At 34.2% G+C, this 26,538-nt stretch overlaps 2 protein-coding genes across 2 annotated transcripts in view; both read right to left on the reverse strand.

The window, feature by feature from the left end:
• LOC139430264 (uncharacterized) overlaps nt 1-26,538 on the reverse strand; it is a 291,985-nt gene that overhangs the window by 214,860 nt on the left and 50,587 nt on the right. The gene's annotated exons all lie outside the window — the stretch shown is intronic.
• On the reverse strand, nt 5,787-26,167 carry LOC111415316 (Radial spoke head protein 3). Its single transcript, XM_071196676.1, is given in 6 exon segments — nt 5,787-5,943; nt 6,298-6,518; nt 6,587-7,360; nt 7,363-7,490; nt 25,192-25,991; nt 26,078-26,167. Coding segments are annotated over 4 exon segments (1,863 nt in total). The 5' UTR covers nt 25,953-25,991; nt 26,078-26,167; the 3' UTR covers nt 5,787-5,943; nt 6,298-6,318.

Consider the following 26,538-nt stretch of genomic DNA (forward strand, 5'->3'; position numbering starts at 1 on the left):
CTATAGCAGATTATGGTGTTACTGAAAAGAGCATATTTTTAGCTTTCCAATGATGTATTGCACCCATGGTGTATTTGGGGAAAAAAAGCGTTGTTTTTTAATTCTACAATATTAAAGGTTAATATTCAAAATTTTAATTCTAGTAGGCGAGGAAAACGTTAAATGCCACTTAGTTACTATAGTAACGTGAGTTTACTGATCATTTCATTCATGAATTTTTAGAAACGAGTTTCAGCCTTAAAAATTCCTCATTATTTTTAAATACATAAAGCGATAAAATTAAAAAATGATTCTTTGAAAATGATAGATAAGGCTCCATATCCCATATAAACATCGTTTCAATGGAAAGTCCGCTGCTCAGTTTATGATCCCTAATCTGCCTCTATACTACCGAAGATTTCATTCATTGATACCCAACTGTTCTAACCTTGCAACCAGTAAGTTAACCTGTGACTGTTTAGTTCCTAAAGTTGTTGAAACAAACTTTATCTACTAAATCATTTTTATTGGTGAACAAAGTCAGGGATAAGACACTGAGAAATTTAAATCAACTATTCAAAGTTTTTATTCGTTGGTACAAAACAAACTTTGTCCTGCATAAAGCTAGGTGTCCACTTGAGAGAAACTTCTGAGAGTAACTCTCGATATCTACTCTCAACTCTGTATCCACTTGAGACTGTTTTAGCTTTCCGAGAGCTTCTATAAAACTTCCGAGAGCTTTTTCTCAGACAGTTCTCTCAGGACCGTGTCCACTAGTGAAATGTGTCCGTGCTATGGAAAGTAAAATTTATTTTCTTTCAGTGCTTGGTGTTTGTAAACATAGATGTAAACAAAATTGCAAGTGCAATAGTGTTGTACAAAATTTCAAAAAAAAAACAAACTGAAAAAATAAAAAGAAGCTGTTGGGTGAAATCATGGATTTGGCGTAGACATTCGTTGTCAAATTGTTAGTTATTTGGCATACTGGATTCACAAAAAAGTGAACTCGATTGCTTTAATGGCACTTATAAATGCAAACTATAAGTTTATTGTCGTACACGTGATAGCTTAATAGTGGCTTGGCAGTATTTTGGAAAATTATTAGAAAATATAAACTTAAACGCCTCAATTGCTAAAAGAGACTAGATATTGCTGGCAGAAGACTAAGTACTACTAATGAAAGACTAGATGTTGCAAATGAAGCAGATTCTTCTTACCGAAGACTGCACACTACTACCAGAAGACGAAATAGTGTTGGTAGAAGACTAGATATTGCTGCAAAAGACTAGATATTGCTGGCAAAAGACTAAGTATTGCTAGTGTAAAACTAGATATTGCAAATGAAGCACATCCTTCTTACAGAAGACTACACACTACTACTAAAAATCAAATACTTTTAACAGAAGACTTAATTTTACTGTCAAAACACCAAAAAATTATGTTGTCAGAAGTTACTATTACTAATGGTACAAATCCCGTTTAAATTTCTGTCCAATACATGTTAAAATTGCATCCTTCGCTTCCCGATTTCTATGTTCATTAGATGTGATATTCCAAAGAATTGAATTTTCTTCATACACTTCAATTAATTCAAATATTTCTTCTTGGGACTATTTTCTTTTAGGTGTTATCTTTAAACGTGTTATATTGAGAAAACTAGCAGCTACTCGCAGCAAAATTCGAACCGTGTTCGGTTTTTGACAGTTACTCTCACGATAGATAAATTGTGCGTGTCCACTTGAGTACAAATCTCAACGTGTTTACTCTCCGAAAGTTTGTGGGGACTCTCTGATAGTTACTCTCAGATGCGTTTCCACCAGAAAATATTCTTTCGATAGCTTCTCTCGAGAGCATTTCTTGCAAGTGGACACTTAGCTTATGGTACAAGACCAACTTTCTGTCATATTCGTGCAAAACCATACAGCAATTAGGTAGTAATTACTGTCCGAACCCGCCTACTATAATCAAAATTTTGAACATTAGCACTTACTATTTTGGAATTGAAAATTAACGCTTATTTTCCGCAAATGCACCATACATGCGATACATCATTGGAAAGCTAAAAATATGCTCTGTTCATTAACATCATAATCAAGTATAGTTTGTATTTCAAAAAATACTACTTTGTGTTGTATCTCAAAAATTATCAAATATTTTTAAAATTTTTCAACGGCAGTATATTCTACTTAGAAAAGTGTCTTTAAGAATGTATCAACCCCATTTCTCTAATTTCGAAATATGAGCATCTTTTGAAATCACGAAAATTTAACTTTTTGGCTATAACTTAAAAACAAAAGAAGATAGAGGTTTGGTGGTTGCGGGATTGGGTTAGTCTCGAAAAAAGAGACCGTGACATGGCACCTACTTTTTTCGTATCTCTTATAGTTTCTGAAATAGCCTATAATAACACCCAAATTTGCCCACCCTGTACATGCGCATTTTGTTTTGTAATTTTAACATCTGTTGATTTAAAAAAAACTTGTTTTTTGATTTTGTAACTTGGTAAAGCGACACATTTATACACTCAATTTCTTCCAGTACATAATGAATTTGTGTTTGTTCTCATTATTTTATTAGTTCGCCGAATTGTGAATTAGAATTTAATCGAATGAGTTTTCAACTTTAAGAAAGTTTATTTGTAAGTAACTTTTTTCTTTTTAAATGAAATTTTTGGTTTGAAGGTGTTCCGAATTTGCAATGTTAATTTTTAGATCAGTCTGTTTAATTTTTGTTTTTTCGTTTTGTAGTTCTGAAGATGCTTACATTGTTTAAGCGAAACATGTAAAATTAGAACTTAATATTCAAATCAATATATTTAATTAACCAATTAAAGTGCAAAATAATTATTTATATTCCTTTTCCGTCGACTGTGTATTTATATGATTTATAAATGTATACAAAATTATTCATTAATGACACCTAAATGATTTTCTATTAATAAACGATTTTAAGAAAGTCCGACCGAACTAATATAGTAGTCAATTTTTCTCCAATCAAATCGGTAATACCGACCCAATCGACCACTATATCTATTCGGTAAGACTACAATATTAAGTTTTGACTTTTGACACATTAAGAGTGAGGTTTTTATTTTGCCAGTGATAGAATTGGGAGATTTTTCAACGATGGCTTTTTTCTATTTTGTTGAAAGGACAGTCAACGGAAAAATATTGTAACTAACTCGTATATTAAAATGCGATTAATTATCTCAATAATTAAGTTAATATATCTCGATAATTAATCGCCTTCATTAATAGACTTGTTGGTTAAATAACTATTAAATGACATTAAAACAAATAAGCTAGAGGGCGTTATCTGCAGCGATTACATATTCTTGTGATTTTCGAAGAAAAGTTAAACGGAACGATACTATTTACATCACAGATCCTTAGTCACCTTAAAATTTGCAAAATTTTAGTGAAAATCGCATCTCGATATCGCCACCCGTTCTCGAATTATAGAAGAAAATGTTAAAAACTCGAGTGCCATCAATCGGATCCATTAATTTGGTAATACAGTGGAACGATAAGTCGAACCTCATAAGAAATGAAAGTTATATATTGATAGTAAGCTATATATAAACTATATATTGAAATATATCGCAAAACATTTTAATATAATAAAATCAAAAATCAATATAACAAAATATAATACTCCTATATAACAAAAAATATAATATATTATTATACATATAAAATACAGGGTGCCCATTATGTATGGAATATAGTATATGCGTTGGTAAATATCAACTTTATAAAAAAACATTTTATACAAAAGTTGTTTAATATTTTATTTGCCATAATAAGAAAGTTAAAGCGTAAGGGTTTATTTGATCTATGATCGACCAGTTTTTGATAATTGAAATAATTAATCAATCTGTACTTTTTACTGGTTTTAAATTTATTAATTACTTTGTCTTACATGTTTCGATAATTATTTATCATCTTCAGAGACGTGCGTCAAAATTATTAAGAAGAAACATTTTAAAATTAGGATTTAACGTGAAACAATTAAAATCGGGTGTAACACGAGGCATGTTGTATTTAAGAAAACGGACAAATTTGAATGCACATAATTTTGATATTGAATAATTCTATTTAAAATTTGAAGGAAAGTTTCATAAAGCTTTATTTATAAGTTTTATATTATATTAATTATATTACTGAAATTTTTATCTGACGTTTTATTTATAGAAATACTCTAAAATTATTTATTAGAGGAACATATAAAAAATCGTGTATTTGTTGTTCTGAAAAATATAAAAAAAGATTTAAAATAAAATAAAATTAACACATTTAAAAAAAGGGTGATCCATTCTTCGGCCCACTTCAGACTGGGACGGTTTTACCTGGTTAAGGAAGAGGGTAACTTCCTTTAGTCTCAGAAATCGAATTGAATAGAAACAAAAGATGTCTCCGTCTTCTTCCAGTACCAGTGTCATGTCGGAGCTAACAGCGGACGATTCGCATTAAATCTGAACAGAGCTGTACAGGATAATCATGTGTAACGCAGCAAATTTTGCGCTGACACACTGATACTAGCGCACCTAAGTGAGTTAGCGCAATGTATCAACTTAATTGCGCTATAACACAGTTGCTGGATGCTCACATCTATCTCTCGCCGGTCAACTGCGCCGGTACCGCCTGCTGTCTCGTTCCAAGTTTTAGCAAATTAAGGTTTTATAAGTGATTAAGGGCTGGAATTTTCACTTACATACATATTTGTAAATCTTCAAGCCACACCGGCATGCTTTACTACGTCAAGGGTGACGCAATTGCGTTGATTCATTTTAATATTGGGTATCAGCGCACGTAACACACTGTACTGAGTTAACTTAATTGCGCCGCGCAGCGCAGTGTTACACATCTCTAATCCATAGCCATTTTGTAGTTCAAAGATGTACCTACTTCTCTATACTCCCTGTTCACAGATCCCCTCGTATTTCTTTCGAATATGAATAGATTCATCCTTTTTGCTAAAACAGGCCAAAATAGCATTTATTCGCACATAAGATGCGTTTCTTAATTTCTGCAATATAAATAACAATATGACGTTATCTATACTTAGGTCAAGGACAGTAAAATCTAACAGGACTGCTACATCCATTGTTGTGACAACCTGCCCGCAAACTACGTCACACCATTTTCCACGCCCAGCTGTTGTTATGGTCTATGCGTTTGCTGTGTATTTTTAGAGGTTATATCCTAGACGTATTCATATTATATTTGAAGTTTTATGTTTTTAGACGTATTAATGTCTATCATATAACCTCTGAAAATACAGACAGTTACCAGGCGTGGCAAATAGTGTGACGTAGAGTGCGGGCGACCAACCCGTAGTGGACTACAAAAATACAATGGATGTAGCAGTCCTGTTAGATTCTACTGTCCTTGTACTTAGGTACTGAAATTTTGCGGCAGCCTAAAAGTTCTGGTTACCAATTCTAATGATTTGTTGAGGATCTCGCAACTTTCTATTTTCCGTAACTGCCATAAACTTTGTCTTTGTCGTAGCTATGGTTATTTTTCCTCTTTTCCAACCCTGCGGTTATAATTAATACAAAATAAACTACTATTTCAACGAAATATGATTTTTGTTTGTATATGTCACTTGGACTGAATTATTAGGTGCAATAAGAATATTAAATATGTCAGAAAAACCTTATGTACAGTTTAAAAATTTACTACGAATTATCGACGATCTGGAGCGCATAAAACATTTAAAAAAAATATTTTCAAATACTTATTTAATAAAAAAAAATGGTTGAGAATATTATAACATTGAAATTTTTAAGAAAAATTCAGAAAATTAATAAATTATTTCTTTATTATTTTTGTATAACATTTTAAATATATACAATACACAAGGTGTGGTGCTTCTATTTTCTTGTTGTAGGACTCCTGGTAAAAATATAGAATATGATAAAATTTTTTTCAAATGTTCTTTCCAAAACTATTAAATTCCCTGGAAATAAAGATACAAGACAATTTAATTAGTTTCCTAGAAAACCCAGCCATTAAAGATAATGACGCTGTTTACTAGTACCAACTTCGATTACTTATTTATACGTTTTTTCTAAATCGAATAAAATGACTTTCAAATTATTCTTTTTAACCTTGAAAAAAAAAACAACCATTGTTTCGAATAAGCATTTAAGAAGTCGTTAAAGAAAATCGAAAATCTTATCACCATTAAACAATCTTAAAATCAGTACTTTGCAAGCACAGTCTTTATTGATTATTCAACAAAGAAAATTTTAGCCACGTTTGTTAAAAATAAAATTTTACGTTGACGTTACTTATTAAACAGTCTTCATACCTTTTTGTCTTTCCACCTTCTTTATTTATTTTCTGCCATTTCTTCTTGTTCCGCACGTTGTCTTTCCGCAATTTCCGACTTAAGTTTCAAGTGTTCCATGAGAGAAACATCAACATCAACAGTACCTTCTTCTTCACCGGGTTCGAATGCTATAGGTTTCGGCGGTGCATTTAATAGTCGGTAGATTTCTGCTCGTGCTTCCAAGATTTCTCTTACAATATCTAATTTAAAAAATTAAGAAAAGGTTTTGTTTAAAAATTAATTGAAGATAAATAAAGTGCATTGTTACCGCTTAAGAAATCTCTGCTGGAAACGATCTCGTGTAATTCTTCGGAAACTTCTTTCATCAACCAAGGCATAAAAGTTTCATCTAAATCTTGTTTAATATTATCTGTTAAGAAACCGTCCTCTTCTAGCCCTTCCAATACGTTAGGTAACAAATCAGCCATGTATCCTTGAAGAAGTACACTGGCAGCGATTCTTTCTTCCATTTCTTTTTGTACTGATAACCCTTCCTTGTACTCGGCTAACCTGGCATCTCTTTCTGCTTGCCATCTCTTTTCCCTTTCTTCTAACCTCATCATTTCGGCCAATTGAGTTGCACGAAGTTCCATGAATCTCCTTTGTTGTTCTTTTAAAGCCGCTAATTCTTCCTCTTCCAACACTTCTATTAAAGCTTGTTCGATAGTCTTTCCAACCAAAACTTCCAAGATCGGTTGGACTTCCATATCAAAGTCAAACAGATCTCCTGGATAGATTTGAGTGGAAACATCGGCTCCAGTTTTAGCTGGAACATAAAAGGGAGACAGCGGCCTGTCGAGGAAGAGGTCAGTTTGCGTGCAGACGTCTTCTTGTGGAGGATCGTTTGCTAATTCTTCTAAGTAAAGATCAGTTTCGACAGTTTCATGTCTTCGACCTTTAACCGGAGGTGGTGAAGATAAACGAAGTTGAGCTGTACGTAATTGTTCTTTTTGACTTTTTCTACGTGCCATCGCTCGTCTTCGTGCCTCTGCCGCTCGTGCAGCTGCCGATTCACCTTCACCCTGCAACAAATTATCATATTTTTTGCATAATTATATGAAATAATTTCAATTTCGTTTTGATTCACCGTTTGCATGGGACCTTGAGAAAAATTACTTCCTCGAACAACTCTTCTTTCAAACATGAGGTTGGCGTACGGAGGAGGTGCATCGCTAAAAGAATAATTTTTATTCAAAATTTTACTTTAAAAATGTACCGTAAATAAACTGTGAAATTAAAAAGAGATTTTACGTAAAACATGTTATCGCTAAAAATTGACCCGATTGCGGCATTTTTAGGACACGGTCAGTGGTTGTGGGACGAAATTTGCATTCAACGGCGTTTCGAATGAAAAGACGTGCAAAGTGCATTTGAATCGATAATATCAAGATTAAGGGTGGCATTCAGAAACAGTATTACACTGCTTTTCACACTACAAAGAGGTAGGACCTTGAAATGATCTTATTTGAACTTTTATAGTACCAGATTTTTTTATTTATGATTCTAATGAGGTAATAATGATCCTATATTCTTGTGTAGGAAACATGAAAACTCATTATTCATGAATAGGACCAAAAATATGTAAACGTTGAACTAAAATTAGAACTAAAACTAGACTAACACTAGAAACTTTCGGGTTTTGTCGTGCGTCAAAGAAACAGGTTCGAAACACACCTGTTTTTGAAGAAGGTTGCAAGATGGCATCCGAAACGTCAAACCTTTTCTTAAAAGACGCACGGCAAAACCCGAAAGTTTCTAGTGTTAGTTCTAGTTTTAGTTCAATTCACACCGGCCCACAGTAGTCAATTTCATGAATTTAGAAGGACAAAATTCATATCTCAAAAACGCAGCAAGCTACGACAATGAAATTTCCTATCTAGCTGTTAGTAACAAAATCTAAGATTTGTATCAAGTTTGGATCATATTCGTCAACCGGAAGTGGTACTTTATTTGAAACCATATTGAACTTGTTCTATATAAACTTGATGGTTAAAGAGAGTTAAACAAATGAAATATTACATAAGCGATTAAAATTATGAGAAACATTCATACCGTACATTTCACTCGAACCGCGTAACCAGAAGTTGTCCTTTATCTGACCACCATCTATCATTTTTTATACAGGGTGTCCGTAAATTAGCGGATATAGGCAATAAAATCATTATTAACGGTTTATTCAAAAATCCCTGAGACCGGTCTAAAGATTTACATTTTTTGCAATTTTTTAGTGTAGATTTCAAATTTTTTCCGCTATTTTTAAACAAGTTATGATGTTTTTTTCAAATGACAAACCCCCATTTTTATTACGGAATATGAAAGAGGATTTTTTTCTGAATCTAGTACACTCAATATTAATATTGCTTATATAAGAAAATTTTCGAGAAAAATTACTTTAAAGTTCTCGTACTTCAAATTTGTATAAATGATAAAAATAGCAGTACTATGTTAACCAATTATTTTAAACAATTGCCTCAGCGTCAAAAACTGATTTCGTAAAGCTTCTTGAAGTGTGGTGACGCGCCATCTTGTTGGAATAACTGCTCTTGAAATTGAGTTGGGTCAACATTATCGGGATGGATGGATTGACAACGTTTTGAAAAAAATTAAATATCTCTTTCCAGTTAAGGTTTTCTCAAATCTTTTGCGGATATTATGGATATTATTATATATGATATTGGGCGTGCGACTTTCTTGGCGAATTTGGATTTTGGCTAACCCAATACCAACAATTTTGTCTATTTTACTTGCCCACTCAGTGTATATGTTCCTTCGACGGAAAAAATTATGTTTTTGACAGTCTTCTTCATCGTTGCAAAATTGTTGTTGCAAAAACTACGATTCATTGCCCGTGAATGACATTTACTTTATGGGAATGATATTTTGATATTAAAATTTTGTGAACCGTTGATTTACTAATGTCGAAATTAGACCCAATACTCCTTACAGTAACATAAGGGTTTTCTTACCCAGCAAAACCACGTTTTGTTGAACCTCTCCTGAAACAACTACATACTTACTAAATCAGTTTTTGACACTTAGGAAAATGTTTAATACATATAATTGGTTAGCATAGTTACTCATGCTTACTGCTATTTTTATCATGTCATCAAATTTGAAGCAGTTAAACGTTAAAGTAATTTTTTTCGAAAATTTTCTTATGTAACCAATATTAATATTGACTATACTACTATACTACGACTATACTACTAAATCATATTCCCTAATAAGAGTGGTGGATTGCCTTTTGAAAAAAAAATATCGATGACGTCATAACTCGTTTAAAAATGGCGGAGAAAATTTAAAATCTGCACTAAAAAATTTAAATCTTTAGACCCGTTTCAGGGATTTTTCCATAAACCGTTTATAATGATTTTATCGCCATTTCCGTTACTTTACGGACACACTGTATATGTAAACTGGCATTTTACAGAATAATAGGATAAATGCATGAAATTAATTAATAATTTCTTTGTAGTCATGAAAATATGTAGATATTAAATATCAGTCAAATTGCGTAACTGGAAGTGGTCAAGTTTGTTTATTTAGGAGGTTCATGTACAAACCTGTTTTGTAATTGATTGCAAGAAAAACGTTCTAGTCGATTAATTTGGAGTATTTAATGAATTTTTATGGATTCATGTCTATTTATGTGTTTTTGTTACATTTAAATTGTAATATAAACTGTAGAATGTGCAGTTTATAAACTAACCGTTTATTATGATAAATGAAATAGCCTTTTTAATATACAAATTTAATTATATTTAAAAAAAATATAAATTAGGGGGCAGAAATTTAATATCGTGCATAAATTCTGCGTTTGTGACACCCTTCATTTCATTTCGTTAGGGTTTGACAATGAGGATATGAATCCACTTTACTTGAGGTATGAAATTGCCATAATCATATCACTTCTGCTTTTCTTTCGAAGCGTGAAAATATTGAGATTTAATCCCGAATTTACGCCACTGTTACCTCATTTTTGTCACATTCCTCATTTGATAGTCAATATTTTCTAAAGTCAGTGGAAGTAAGTAAAGTCTTATATACCATCTTATAGCTAATCCTTCAGGTTACAAAATAAAGAGAGAATTGTAATGATTCATTATGAACCGTGCAAGAAAAATCAAATAGAAATGTGAATATGTGATGTTAATTTTTTAAATTTAAGAACTAAAGCCTAGTGAACAAAATAAACGTAGCTATATATACTAACTGTATTATAAATACAGTTAAAGGTATGGACTATCACTATATAAACTCAGTATATGTATATTCATTCAATAAACATTGCATACAACCGTACAATATAATCAAACAATACAACAATCTTAACGAAATTAAAGACGCGAAAAATTCTTAATTAAACATCCGGATAGTGGTAATGAAACCATTCTAATCAAAAAAAAAATCCTATATTATATGCCAGTCATACAGTAAGCGAAATACCACATGATTATACCATAAAAGAATGACCGATTTTTGTATTTTGTCCTCCTAAATTTGAGAAATTGACCACTGTGCGGCCGTGAAAGCCTTCGTACTTATATGTAAATTTATATGTATTATATGTAATTAAAGAATGTCTAGTCCATTCTTTAATCAGAAATTTGTTTCCGATCGTGAATTTTGAGTCGTATATGTTTCAATAATTGGTTCAATTTCACACTTAAGCCGCATAATCATTATACAGGGTGTTCCGTGACTCGACCGACAAACTTATACCATATATTCCAGGGGTCATTACGATCAAAAAATGGTGTATCACCTATAGGTGAATTCCTCTTTGTTTCAGAGATATCGAAATAAAAATGAAAAAGACCAAAAAAAAAATAAAAATGATAAAAGAAAATTTATTAATTTACTAATTAACACAAAATTACAGCAGCTGTTCAAAATGAGAACAGGCCATTTTCTAAATATGCAGCTATCCTTCGTGTTATAGAATATTGCTAGTTAATTTCTTTAGCGAATTAGTAGCTTCAACCATTCTGTCAATCAACTTTTCGCGTGTATCTGGTTTACCATTACTACTAGACGTACGAGATTTGGGGCAACCTCACAAAAAATAATCTAAAGGCGACAAGTCAGTAGACCGAGTTGGCCTATGTACAGGACTACATGCATAGGACCTCGTCCTATGCACCTTTCCGGAAAATTTTGATTAAGAAATACCGTGACTTGTCTCCCAATATATGATGGTGCCCCATCTTACTGGAACCACATGCCACGACGAGCTTCTAGAGGACTATCTGCTATGTAATTCAGTAATTCTTCTTCTAAAAAATGAAGGTAAGTTTCTGTACTAAGACGTCTTTAAAAAAAGCCCAACAAGTTGATTATAAACTTGGCAACTAGGCCTCATCCGTAACGCAGGATGTAAATGCTGGACTTTGTGTAAATGATAGCGCTAAAGTCCATCATAGTGCAGAATTCTCCATACGTTGGTTTGATAAATTCCCGTTATATGGGATATTCTACGAATACTGGTAAAAGGACTTCGTTCAACTGCATTTAAAACTGCTTCAGACAGCATAAAAATCATTAATTTATCAAACGTTAAATCGTCAAGACTAACTATCATTTTTTTAATTCCTTCGATATCTCCGAAATAAAGAGGAATTCACCTATAGTGATATACCATTTTTTGATCGTAATTACCCCCGGAATATATTGTATAAGTTTGTCGGTCGAGTCACGGAACACCTGTATATTTTGAGAACTGATGTAGCAAAGCTTGCTTGTGAAAAGTTTTATTAATTCTACGTAGTAGTTTTTGATTAGTGCCCTTATATATGGAAAGTGATAAGCAGCATCTTCGGCATCATTTACTTTTTTACTATTTAGGCATCAATTATCTGATGTATATGGATCTGATGTTTCAGAGCACCAGTGCCTAAACCGGTTTGAAAAATTTCGATCCGACAATTTTAATGTTGAAGATGCACCACGTTCTGGAAGACCATTTGAAACTGATAACACTATAAGACTTGTGAGATTGCTGAGAAATTAAATTTCTCATTATCTCAGCGGGGTTGTTGCATAGCGCCAACACTATACAGGGTAATTCAAATTCGACCCCCACCATTGGGATCTCAGAAACCATAAGAGATACAGAAATGGTTAAATGGGGGCAAAGTTGTGTATCTTAGAGTTCATCAGTTTTGAACTAAGTTTTTGGATCTAGCCGGTTTAGTTTTTAAAATATGGCCGAAAACAAAAACATGACTTTTTCGTTTTTTGCCTATAACTTCTTTATTTCTCGTTTTTTCGTGAATCTGAAAAAACATTCTTGAGGCAACTTTTTATGAAAAATGTCATGACACAACAAGAAATTTTCTCCGACGTTTCGTTTTCGTGAAACTATCATCAGGTTTATCTTTTTTTTGACTAATTCTAAATGGACTTTGTATTCGATGCTAAGAACGTGTTTAAACATCCATAGACAAAAATTGTCACATCGACAACTAGAAAAATTAATGACCCAATGTCACCAACTTCAACTGGTTCCATAAAATGTTACTAAAATCTCATTACAGCATCGGATGCTGTAAGGAGTCTCATTACAGCACCCGTTTGAGTACTGTTAAAGCTTTCATTACCGTCACGACTTACATAAAATATATTTAGAAAACGCATTGTCATGTTTGGTTAATTATGTTTACAAATCGAGTTAGCTTTAATTAATTAACTCTTTATTTGTTTCCTTCTCAATAAATTAACATTACATTTTTGTAATCATCGTCGTGCGTCTCTCGCTGTCATTTCATTTCTTTTTAAAACCCTTATTTCAGTTCTGTTCAATGACCTTTTATATCGCGAATTTTAATAGACGATAAGTGCCTTTCTGGTTCTTTTGGGATTCCAGCTTGTTGTGGGAGTTTCAGTAAGTATCGGTGAAAATTCTCGTGATAGTTGAGTCGCCGAAGATGTGGTCCCTGTCGGTGTTAAAGCGTCGTTGTCGGTGATGGAGATGTTTTTCTGTTGTTTGCAGTAAACTAATCCTGTATTTTTAATTGGTGATGGGGTGCTTTTCGTTTTAAATTTGCTCACCTCCCTTTCTCTCGTCCCAACCACCTCCCTCATCAATCCCCAGCCTCTCCCTCTTTCAGAATCTGCCTTTGGTTCCTTTCTTCTTCTCTCAGTTCGCTACATCCTCTCAACATATGTTCTAGAGTTTCCCAATCCTCTCCGCACAGCCGATACCACCTCTCCACATCGTACGTCTAGTATATGTTCGCTCTCTCCTCATTGCCACAACGGAGTCTGGCCACCAGCCTCTTCCTTTCCTCACTCCCTTCCTTCATCAAGTGTTTGGAAACCCCTCCGTCATTATGTCCCCATATCGTTCATTGTATCTTCCCTCTCTTATCTGCGTCGTTCTCTCCTGTCTCTGGACGTTCCTATCCCTGTCGCTTACCTCCTCCCACATCTCCACCCTCCCCTTCTTCTGTTATTTATCTCTGCCTCCGAATAACCCGTCCTATTGTCATATTCCCTCCTCTCTCCTTTATCAAATCTAATCTTCATATATCATATTATTTCTTCATATTTAACTGCTCTTCTGTCCGCCTCCACCCTTATTTCATCCACCTTCACTTCCTCCCTCACAATACACCACGGTGTTTCCTTCGCCAGGCTCAGAACCCACCTCCAGTACCGATTCTGTACGTAGTCCAGAATATACTGCCTCTTCCATCCCCAAACCTCCGCCCCGTACATCATTGCACTTCTCACCAACCCATCAAACATAATCTTTCTCTTTTTGATGTCTCTTCCAAACACTCTCTCACCCCATCCCCATACCTGCCCCATCATTATTCACCCTTTTAGCCATCTCCCTCACATGCGCCGCGTTCTTATTATCCTTCGTGAACCTGTAGCCCAGATATGTGAATTCTCTCACCTCTTCAATCTCCCTGCCCTCCCATCTCCATTCCTTCCTCTTTCTTTTCCTCTCTTTGCAGACCTCCATCATCTTTATCTTTGTTACATTCACCTCCAACCCTTTCGCCCTGAAATACCTCTCCAAGTGTCTCACCATCCCTCTCATTTCTGCCGCATCCTTCCCCACAACCACCACTCCTCTCATTTGCTCCTTCTCCAGCCTGCCATCCAAATCCGCCGCATACGGGGTAAAAAGGCCGGAGCTCAGTGGACACTCCTGTATCACACCCCTCTTTGTCCAAAATGCTTCGCTCATCGCTTTCGCTACTCTAACTCTGGCCGTCTTTCTTCACCCTCTTTCTCAGTTCCTCCGTGACCCCCCCTTCTCTACATCTCCCCCCACGAATGCCGCCTTCAAATCTACGAATAGGGCATATAACTTCCTGCCTTCTTATCCAACTCTCTATCCACCAAATGTTTTAAGATATAAACGTTATCCTTTGCCCCTCTACCCTTTCTAAAACCTGTCTGTCCATTCGGCTTCATCTCAATATCTTCCCAGCAGTATTTTCACATAAATCTGGTATGAGCAGTTGGGTAGGCTGATTCTCCTATACCTCTCTACTGCTCACTTACGATGTAGTAAGTAGTGGACCTCTTTAATGGAACATATCCTAATCGCCAACTCATTAGCCAAAGTATGGTAGCATAGCTGTGACTAAATTTAAAAAGCAAGGGCACCTACGAGATTTCTCGAAGTCTGGCCGACCAAATATTTCAGGGCAGGTTCATCTAAATATGGTTTTGGCTTTGTAAGAAAACTCTCATGTTACTGTAATGAGTATTGAGTCGAAGTTACACATTAGTAAATCAACTATTCACAAAATTTTTAAAACCGCGAAGTATCATTCCTATATCCTCAGGTAAGTATAAACAAAATTGTCGGTATTGGGCTACCCAAAATCCGCACTGGACAAGAAAATCGCACACCCAATATTCGCAATAGATCAACGTATGGAGCGAAGTAGTACGGGACACTGTCCTAGGTCCTTACTTTTTTGAGGAAACCTTAACTAGAGAGAGTTGTTTAGATTTTTTCAAAACCCGACTCAACTCAACGGCAGTTACTCCAACAAGATGGCGCGCCACCACACTTCAACAAGTTTTACTAAATCACTTTTTGACACTTAGGAAATTGCTTAAAATAATTGATTAGCATAGTCACTCATGGCTACTGCTATTTTTATCATGTCAACAAATTTGAAGTAGTTAAACTTTAAAGTAACTTTTCTCGAAAATTTACTAATGTAACCAATATTAATAGTGACTGTACTAGATTCAGAAAAGAATCCTCTTTCATATTCCGTAATAATAATGGGGGATTGCCATTTGAAAATACTATCGATGACGTTATAACTCGTTTAGAAATTTCCATAATTTCCATAAAGAGATAAAAAAGATAGATTTAGAAAAAATAGATTTTTCCATAAACCATTTATAGTGATTTCATCGCCTATATCCGCTACTCTACGGACACACTGTATAATGTTCAACGAAATTTTCTACTTTCTTTTTCTACTGTTGTGCAGTGTAGCCTTTTGGTTTTTGCCATTCCTTGGTGTCCCCTATGAACTAGTGTTATAATCGAATCTTGCATTTTTTAGGAATAATTGTCTTCTCAGCAATATCCCGTTGATTTAAGAAATTTGATCATTTATTTTGGAATATGGTTTTAGTTCTGGATTTTCTTAACGTTGCTAATCGTTCGTTTTAATTTGAACATACTCTTTCATTCGATTTCTCTTGGAAAATCGGATGGGTTATTTACACCATTTTGATGCACCTCGTCAAAATTAAACATTTATAATTTTAGACATAAACCAGAGAAGTTATATATACAATGTGACCAACTTAAAAGGAAAACATAAATAAAATTTGAAGTTATTGTCCGATTTTGACAATTTCTTCAATATTACTTTCAAAGAAAAAAGGACCAATAAATTTACTATCAATATTTTGTGTATCACTGCGTCGATCCAAGAGTAAGCGGAAATTCGGTTTAATCGGTTTCGATTTGGTACTTATCAGGCACATTCTACTACTTTCTCTAACATTACTTAAATCTAGAGAAGCCGTTCTCAAGCTTGCGGTTATTATGCAATATTGATTTCGGTCTTTTAGAATGTGCTTTGAGAACACTTTATCTCTTTGACGAACGGTGTTGTGCCAACTGGAGGTAATTACTGCCAACAAGACGCAATGTATTAATTTTGTGTCTTCTGCACACTATCGGTGCCAAAAGTCAAGGCCCCTCAGTTTAGAGATCGATATCTTTGCGGTTTTCGTATTATCGCGAGGTAAATGAAAACAAGTACCTGATTTTTCATCTTTTTCATTTGTCCACTTTGTGATTGTTTTCTCAAAAGTATTTGTCAAAAAATCTCTAATTTCAATACGTGGTAACTAATATGTATGTTCTTAATGAGAGGCATATTTTATTTTTTGGTTTTTCTTCATATTCCAATTAATTTTTACGCGTACGGTGATATATGAGTGTAAACAAAGTTTGTCCTTATCTAACTACAACAAAAAGTAGGAATGCTTTAGTACTTCTAATAGGGCCGTTAACGTCAATCGATTAGAAAGACCGTCTTTCAAAAAATCGATAATGTAAATTAAATTAGACGGATTAGTAACGTTTTCACGTTCGAAAATTGTTTCATTTTTGCAATAATTAATGTAAAAGTTTAAAATTCCCCACCCCTGATTCATTGTGACGTTTTAAGTAAGAAGAAAGAAATCACAGACGTGATTTCTCTCCCGTTTCCTTCTGTTTTCTTCTAGCGCATAAGATTCGTAGCATTGTCTCTCTCTAGGAATTTTATTGATTTTTATACGCTCCAATCATACGCTCAAATCTGAGTGACGCGCTACTGAATTCGCGGCCTGTAATTTCAAACTTTATTATTTTTTTTTGGAAAAACTAAGCCTCAGAATCAAAAATTAAAAAATATGGGGTCAATCAATTTTAAAAAACTTTCGAATAAGCCAATAAAAAAAAAATAGTTAACGGCCCTATTATTTTAGACAAAACTAATTAGTACCAACAAGTACATCTCTTCGTTTTTACTTTCTCGCAGATATAAAGTATATGAATAGACTGTAAGCCCGTGCCTCCGCAGTATATGTTATTATTGGCCTGGCGCAGAATTTGTATATCTCCACGTTGGTATTGATATGCAGTTGTTTCTCCCGATGGTCATTCTTAGTGCTCCTCCTATTCTGCCTTAGTTGTTGAAATGTTTTCTTACGTTGTTCTAGAGTTTTCCATAATATGATATGCTTACTACCAAATAAGTGTATTTTTTTATTTGTTACTTGCTCTATCATATATCAGCACGGTTTTCTGGTCATTACCATAATTTTTATTTTGGTAACATTTATCTCCATGTTGTTTTTCTGCCTGTATTCTAAAAACCTGCATCAATCGGTGTGACAGATGAACTGTGGAGATAAACTGTCCTCTTGCTAACGTTAATTATTAAAATAAAATCATTATTACTCATTTTCCAACTTTATGGTATTATTGTTTAAATATTCTACAAAATGATAAAAATACCTGCATTGATACAGAAGTTGTAATAAAAGCACTAACACCGACACAGAAATTAGTGCAAAAAGGTCAAAACACTGACAACAGCGAAGAACACTGGTAACAGTTTTGCAAATAGTCAAAAACTTTGTTATTGATAGAATATTATCAACATTAATACAGCGGTTTGTGTGAAAATGGTAGAATACTAAATATATTCTTTATCAGTGTAAGAAGAAATGTTTGCAGAAAAAACAGCTAATTATTAACACCGAATTACAAAATTTTTGTAGAAGAATAGGTACATTTACACAGAAATGTATGACAAAAAGTCAAAAGAACATCACTACTATTCACAGAGCACATTGTAAGATTCCAGAAGATTAGAATATCCGCACTGACAATGAAGTTTTGCAAATAGACCGAAATACGGACCGTGACTGGATATATTGTCAGAGTCGTGTTTGTCGGAAGAGTGACACAAACCACATTAACATGCACTCTAACAAGGAAATTTATATACATAAATAGATACATTGACAAAGAAGCTCCTAAAAAAGTCAAAAACTTTGAAAGGAAAGTTTCTAGAAGATTAGAACACCCACACTGGAAATGAGGCTTGTGCAAAAAGATCGAGTTACTCACACTGATAGGAAATATTTTCAAGGGTGTTTGTTACAAGAACGGAACTAACTGATGCATAGGTTTTTGCAAAAAGGCCAGGCTGCTGACACTGATAAATAACATTGAATGAACTATTTGCAAAAATAAAGAACAGTTAGGAATAACTGTTCTAAGAAAGTTAACAAAGAACACCGACAGAAATTTTTGCACAAAACACGGAAGGAATATTTACACAGAAGATGTTACAAGGGTTGCTGATATGTATGGAAACAGTCGGTTATCCCTTGAAACAAGCTAGCTAGCGAAAACTGTTAAGATATAAAAGTTTTAGTGTTTTTTAAAATCTATTACAATAAAGACTAATTAAGTATACTGGACATAAGACCTGTCAGAAATATATTTAGTTTGAATAATTTGCGCACAAAGATAAATTACGTAATTAATTAGATAAATTCGTACATTTTCAAAGTTATATCTAGAAAACGGTTAAGTTTAGGTTTATAATGTGCTACATGAATTTTGTTTGGTGAACTAGAACGAATGTTTCTAGTTCTAGGTCTAGTGTTAGTTCTAGTTTTATAGTTTTTCAGCGCTAGGTTGTTGTATATTTATGGAACTAAATGTAGTACTAATACTAGAACTAGAACCATTAGAGTTTAGACGTCTTAAGGGACATATGGTAAATCCGAATGTTTCTAGTTCTAAGTGTAGTGTTAGTTCTAATTTTAATTACTCAGGCCTGCGATCAAAAACATTTTTTCAAACTGAAAGGCGATCTTCATTGATTTTTGGGTGCTGAATCCGGGAAAAATAATGAAAAATGTTCATCAACCTTAGTTTTTTCGCAAATTTAACTTATTTTTGGATGTCTCACAAATTTTAAGTTGAAAATCAGGATTACGCGTTATTCATTACATTACATAGAATACATATCGGGTAGACGGACCAACCAACCTTGCACCGCGACCCTAAGGATCTATTGTACCCCGATAGATATCGTTATCAAATTTCACCGTGCAGTCCAATGCTCTTAACGAACATTAATACCTTGCTCGGCGAAAGGTCATTCAGATTTTTTGAGGAGATAAACTGCGACCCAAAAATCGAAAATCTGATACGGTTAACGGCAGGGCAGTGGCATAAAACATACTCAACCGTCTCTGCTTCCTCCGCACATAGTCGGCATTCAACATCATCGGCTAAACCCAACAAGTTGAGGTGTGCTTTTAATCGGCAGTGCCCAGTAAAAACACCCATTAGAACTTTTATGCTACTACGGGCAAGTCCTAAAATATTCCCGGGTTTGACAGTGGCGATGTTAATAAACACCTTAGCATGTCTCATTCCAGGAGAACTGGTCCACAGTAGGCGAAGTTATTCGACGCGTTATTCATACAATAATTATTACGTCTGTAATCAATGTCAAACAGTCTCTGACTTATTCCTAGTAGAGGGTGTTTTTTTAAGCTAGATAGAACTTACGAAAGGGTTAACTGTCAAACGAACTGTGATACTGCGCTCACTTTTTGATATTTATGATCAGTATACTCTGGCAAATCATCATGAACAGATTGACGCTTGAACAACGCTACCAAATTATCCAGATTTACTTTGAAAATCAGTCATCAATTCGCATAACTTATAGACGACTTCGTGATTTGTATGGCGCACATAATTGTCCATCTGAGCAAGCCATCCGTCGAACTGTGGATAGATTTCATACCACATACTCTCTAAATGATGCAATAAAATCAACACGTCGAAGAAATGTGCGTGCTGAAGAGAATATCGCCGCTGTAAACGAATGCGTGGAAGAAGATTCAAATTTATCGATTCGTCGTCGGTCGCAGGAATTAGGGCTCTCTCCGTCCACTACGTGAAAAATTTTGCCCAAAGATCTTGGCCTACACCCGTTTCAGATCCAGCTGGTGCAGGAATTAAAACCACGAGACCATCATATGCGTCGTTCTTTCACCGATTGGACTCTAGAGCAGTTGGAAACTGATCCGATGTTTTATCGCAAAATTGTGTTCAGCGATGAGGCTCATTTTTGGCTTAACAGGCCGCATATGGAGTGAAACCAATCCACAACAGACCCCACAGACTCCATTACATCCAGAAAAATGTACAGTTTGGTGTGGTTTGCACGCTGGTGGCATCATTGGACCTTATTTCTTCAAAAATAAAGTCGGAGCTCGCGTTACGGTCAATGGAGATCGTTACTTCACCATGATCAATGATTTATTGTTTGAAAATATGGATGATATTGATCCGGGCGAGATGTGGTTTTAACAGGACGGCGCTACGTGCCATACAGCGACCGCAACCATCGATTTATTGAAATCAAAATTTGGCGATAAGTTGATTTCGAGAAATGAATATGCCAATTGGCTCCAAGGTGGTGCGATTTGACACCTCTCGATTATTTCCTTGGTTTATGCTGATAAACCAGCACCAATTGACACCTTGGAGGCCAACATTGTTCGTGTTATTCGTGACATACGCCCAGCAATGCTCGAAAAAGTGGCCCAAAATTGGACTTCCAGAATGCGCTTCGTCAAGAACAGCCGCGGTGCCCATATGCCCAAAATCATTTTTAAATGTTAAATGCCATGAATTGATCTTTCGATCAAAAACATTTTTGTGTTTAACATTTAATTTTTTGTGTTACTTTTTTCAATTTAAAGTTCTATCGGGCTTAAAAAGACACCCGTTATAAGCTATTCGCGTTGAATTGCACGGTATAGCTATCCTGCGCCGTATACCGTTACTTATGCTATACGCCGGTATTGTAAGACGTAGTGTTTATACCAACATTTAGTTATTCTTGGTATACGGAGCGGTATAAACTGTTTTGTAAGATCGGCCCTTAATAGATTTAAAAAAACACTAAAACTTTTGTATCTTAACATTTTTCGTCAGCTATCTTAGTTTGACTGTACAAGGTGAACCATCGCTTGTGGTCTAAGCTTTTTTTGACATCTAAATTTCAAAATAGAAACTCCAAATTCGATATGTATTTAACCACCCTACTTGGCCAAGTGGTGATCATGTCAGATAAATTTTTTATTGTACGGTTTACGAATAATTTGCAAAAATGTTAAAAATGACGAAATTTATTGTTTTATTTTTCAACGATTCTTATACCATATCATGTGGGAGTGATAGTAAAGTAAATTCACGCCAAAAATATTGCGATTTATTCAATATTTAGAACAAGAATGAAGAAAAATGAAATGACAGTTAAATTTATGGTATCGTGGAGTGAGACTTTACCCTTACTAGGACCCGCTCGGTTATTGCTGGTTGGGGAATAAACGACCAGATGATTTTTTTTACGATTTTTTTCTCTTAACCTGGTAAGGCTTAATTTTGACGTCTATTTTGATTCATTCTTTCGAAAACCGGTTTTTCAATTGCCTATGACTTTTTCCACGTATGGTTGGAGTAACATGATTCCCCTGTAGTTGCCACGATCTAGGTATACCTACATTCCATCCGCTAGGTATCTATTCCTTTTTAAGATCAAAATTTTCCTTACGACTTTGTTAACAATTTTCCTTCGTTGGTAGAGTAGATATTATTATTGGTGTTGACTCTTTCTTCTTTTTCTTTTGGTCCTCTTGAGAGTTCTACAATGTGGTTTGCCCATCTGTTTAGTATTTCTTCCTTATTATTAAGGATATTTCCCTGTATGTCACATGCTCTTATTCTGAGTTTAAATTTCTGTTTTGTTATCTTTAATTTCTCGTAGAATTTCCCTGTGTCACGCTCGTTGTATAGCTCATTTATTTCCTTTAATAGACTGTTCCGTTGTTCCTCCTTCATCCTTGTGTATATTCTCTTTTCCGTTTGCCTTAGTGAGTTGCAATTTCTTATAGGCTTTGCATCAGATATCTGCTAACACTCCTCATCGCACCAGTTGTTCCTCGTCTCACTCTACCTTTCTCTCACTCGCTGGCCGCTCTTCGTAGCACATCTCCACACTGCCTCTAATGTACAGGGTGTCCAAATTTCGATGGGTTTGCAAGGTATCTCAGTTATTATGAAAGATAGAAAGTTGCGGCTTTCGCGAAGCTTAGCTACTTTTTTGTGAAACTTACAATGGCGAAAACCAAATTTTCATAGCCCTCTTTGTTTTTGATATACAGGGAGTGTTTAAAAATTTACGATTTTCAGACACTGCTGTATCTCGGCTATCCGGAAACGTAAAAACGGGTTCTAATAGATTTTTTCACGTAGAATCCAATGGTGCACGTAGAATTTTTCTAGTCATCACGGTTTTTGAGTTATAAAGAGTTAAGCATTTTAGAAGTTGAGTATTCAGTATTTGAGTTTATAACTCAAAAACCGTAATGACTAGAAAAATTCTACATGCACCATTGGATTCCACGTGAAAAAATCTACAGCCGAGATACAGGAGGTGTCTGAAAATCCTAAATTTCAAAAGCAACCTTGTATATCAAAAACGAAGAGGGCTATGAAAATTAGTAACTCAGGTTCGCGAAAGCCGCAACTTCCTATCTTTCATAATAACTGAGATACCCTGCAAACCCATCGAAATTTGGACACCCTGTACATCCATGCCTGCGTGCGTTGCTCTGGTTGGAGCTGATATGTGACAAATTGTGTGGTGTTGCTGTTCTAATGCTTTTTTCGCGTCCACTAGAAAGCCCACTCTAGAGCTGTCTCGTTGTCATTTCTATGTTCGTGGAGACTATATTTCTCAGTAGTTAGTTTTTTTGTTTTCATATCCACTACAATTATTTTTGTATTATGCTTTTTGGCATTTGTTGCCTCCAACTATCAATAGAATTCTTCAATTTCTTCATTGCAATTTTCTTCCGTGGGTGCATGGATATTAATAATTGAGTGATTGAAGAATATTCTCCTTATTCAGATCCCGGACTGCTTCGAAGCCAATTACCAATTACGTCAACTTTTTTCCTAAATGTGTGTAAATGTGTGTTGTGACAACTATAATAGATATTGTATCCAGCTCTATTCAGTATATCATTGCTTGTCCAACTTATTTTCTGTAGTGCTGCTACGTCCCATTTATAGTTGTCCAGGGAATCTAGAGTTTTTAGAGCCACGTCGAAGATTCTGTTTTGACTTTCGTAGCAAATGGGTTTTACAGGATTTGGTCGTTGTCCCAATGCCAACCCTAGCCGTGGGGCTTAGATTAAAGGCGTGCTTTCGCCCCATTCACTCTGGATCAGACTTACCGATTTAGTGGTCATTCCCGCTTGTCATTGTAAGTAATGCTGTATGGTACACTGATTGGGTTAAATTGCCATACATGTACAGAAATATCTCTGTTTGTATGCTAAATTCATGGACGTATGATAATCGATAACTGATTTAGATATGAGATGTCAGGTAAATCCATAATTATGAAGAAATATTTAGCTATCCTCATATTCGTAGTTATAACTTCGTTAAATTTACATACATATTTACACAGATCGTGCATAAAAGATATTTTGTCTTATCGCTACCCGATCTTCCATAATTCATTAGATGTTCGTGTCATTAAAAAGCTTCCATTGTAACATAATCCAAAGTCTTTCTCCACGCAAGGCCACTCAAGGCAACTTTTTAACATTTATATGATGATGAAAATACATATTTATCAGTGTCATATATAAATTACGACAATGTTGACTGTAGGCCACTCTTCGGATATATATTTAAAACAAATAGCGCTATAGATAATGCAAGATGTCGTCTCTTTGTAGTGATAAAAGCAGTACAGATTTCCACTCTAAGTTTATTTACAAGTTTAATACATATAAATTTGTTATTAAAATTGTTGAGGAAGTTAAGAAAAGGTAAAGTAGGAAACAATAACAGTAAATTCGAAGAATAAATAATAGATGGCACTAGTGTTAATCTGTTAAACGATTTTGTAAAATAACTTAAAAAAATGTATTAATATCTGTTTTAAAAGGTTATCCGTGTAATTAAAACCCACAACTCAACCTTAATTTATAACGAGAAAGTATACAAAACAATATTTTACAGCATAATTGAAACAACCGTTTGTTGTCAGCGTTTCAAGATTCATTACGTGCACTTTAAAACAGTTACGTTTGCATACTTATTAAGTTTATCGATCGTTCACACAACCCTCTCTCTATTAAACCAATGTGTAGTTTTAACACAAATTTATCAAAAATTTATAAAAGGAAGTTTGGGTATTCTTTAAAAAAAAGGTTAAAGATCAATAACCCAGGATAATGTTACTTTCTTGCCTTTTAATAATAAACGTTTAGTCAAAACGGTAATCGATAAGATGTGTGTAATAAATAATAATGACCTCAACCGTGAACTGTCCCTATTTTAACCACGAATTCGTAAATGATTTATTGGTAATCAATTAGGAGGAGTTAAATATTTTTTTGGTTTCAAGTAAAGTGGATCAGATAATTTACAATTTTAAATTAATAATGTAAAAATTACAGACGGGAAATTACTAAATGTAGTTTGTAATCATAGAATAAAAATAAAAGTTTCACACTCACCGACCTAGATAAGGTTAAATAAATAGAAATCAATAAATTGATGTTTTTAATGTATTAAGTGAAGAAGATTAATGAAGAAAACTGTTATTTTTAGCACTTAATTTATAAATGAAAGACGAAAAATTACGTTTTGATTTAAATTAGATGTTTGCCTCAAAACTAACCTCAAAATTTTTTAAATGTCAAATTGACACCAAAACGTAAAAAAAAATTAAAATTGTAAAATATAAAAATTGAATTTCTTACCCAATTTTTTTAGTAATATTAGCATTAAAATCTTTTCCATCAACGAAATCTTTCGATCGAATGCCAGCGACTGCTACAACTAACGCTGCAGCTTTTGCAGCAGCTTCGCAACGAGCTTTATGTCCAATTTTAACCGTTGGGGTTGGTTTTGCTAAAAAAACTCTCGGTTTACTCGCGTACTCATACAATTTCTTTTTATCTTTTTTCTCTTCTTGCACTTTTATCCCTAATAATGAAGCGATTTCCGGTGGGGGTTCTAAAAATTGTCCTTTTTTTACCGTCGTAACAAATAAAGGACGATTTTGTAATTCATTAGTAATCGATGGAGTGCTCCTTTTAACTCTCGTTTTATTTTCTTCTTTTTGTAATCTTTTTAATTTTGCATCCAAAGTTTTTGTAAAAGCATTATCAATTTGGTGGTTAATTACTTTTTCTTTGACTTTCTCCTTAGCGCTGTTACAATGAATGAAATTTCCGTAATTTTTTAATTGATTTGATGGTGATTTATTATCGCGTTGATTAATCCCATTTGGTTTAGGGAACGGTTTCTGTTTGTTTGCGTCAAGATTATCAACGATTCTTCTTGTTGGATATACAACAACGTTTGGTTTGTTAGTTTTTTGAATGTCGTTTCCAAATGGACATCGAATCGATTCACCGATTACAGCCATTGGAAGATTATCATTATTTAAAACTTTAAAAGCGACGTCATCGTCTTCGGTTGAAGACATATTCGATATTGGAGCCATTATTTCAGTCATCACTTTTGAATTATTTTATTCCAAGAATCTCATTTTATTCTTTACTTATTTAAAGGAAAATCATTTCAAATATTTAATGAAAATATATAAATAGTAGAAAGTTTAAATTTGAGTTGTAAACTCACCTCCTTTTTAATTTGTTTATTTTAAATTTGAAACACTTTTTGGGAAAATAAGTTTGATGAAACGAAGTAGGTTTTCTTCGATGTCGGCTCAAGAACTGAAAACCTTTCGTTGACCGTTGTCCAGCAAACTGGGCAATACACTCTCATAGCGCATGTCTCCGATAACATAATTAGAATGCGTATTTTTTAAAATAGAATTCTTATGGTAAAAATGTAGTCAATTTGTTAACTTCACAGTATGTCTTAGATCGTAGATATATTCAATTTAAAATTGATAAACTCAATAAAACGATTATAAAATTACCAATATTTTCTCTATATTGATAAAACCACATAAACACCCTAAATTTAAGCCAGTATGTAGGATATCAGTGCAAATATAACTTAATACAACATGATCTTGCACACTTTGTTGCCGAACTTTCCAAAATTTAGAAATTAAATCTCCACATTGAAATCGA

This window comes from Onthophagus taurus, chromosome 6 (assembly GCF_036711975.1).
Source record: "Onthophagus taurus isolate NC chromosome 6, IU_Otau_3.0, whole genome shotgun sequence".
NCBI classification, from domain to species: Eukaryota; Metazoa; Arthropoda; class Insecta; order Coleoptera; family Scarabaeidae; genus Onthophagus; species Onthophagus taurus.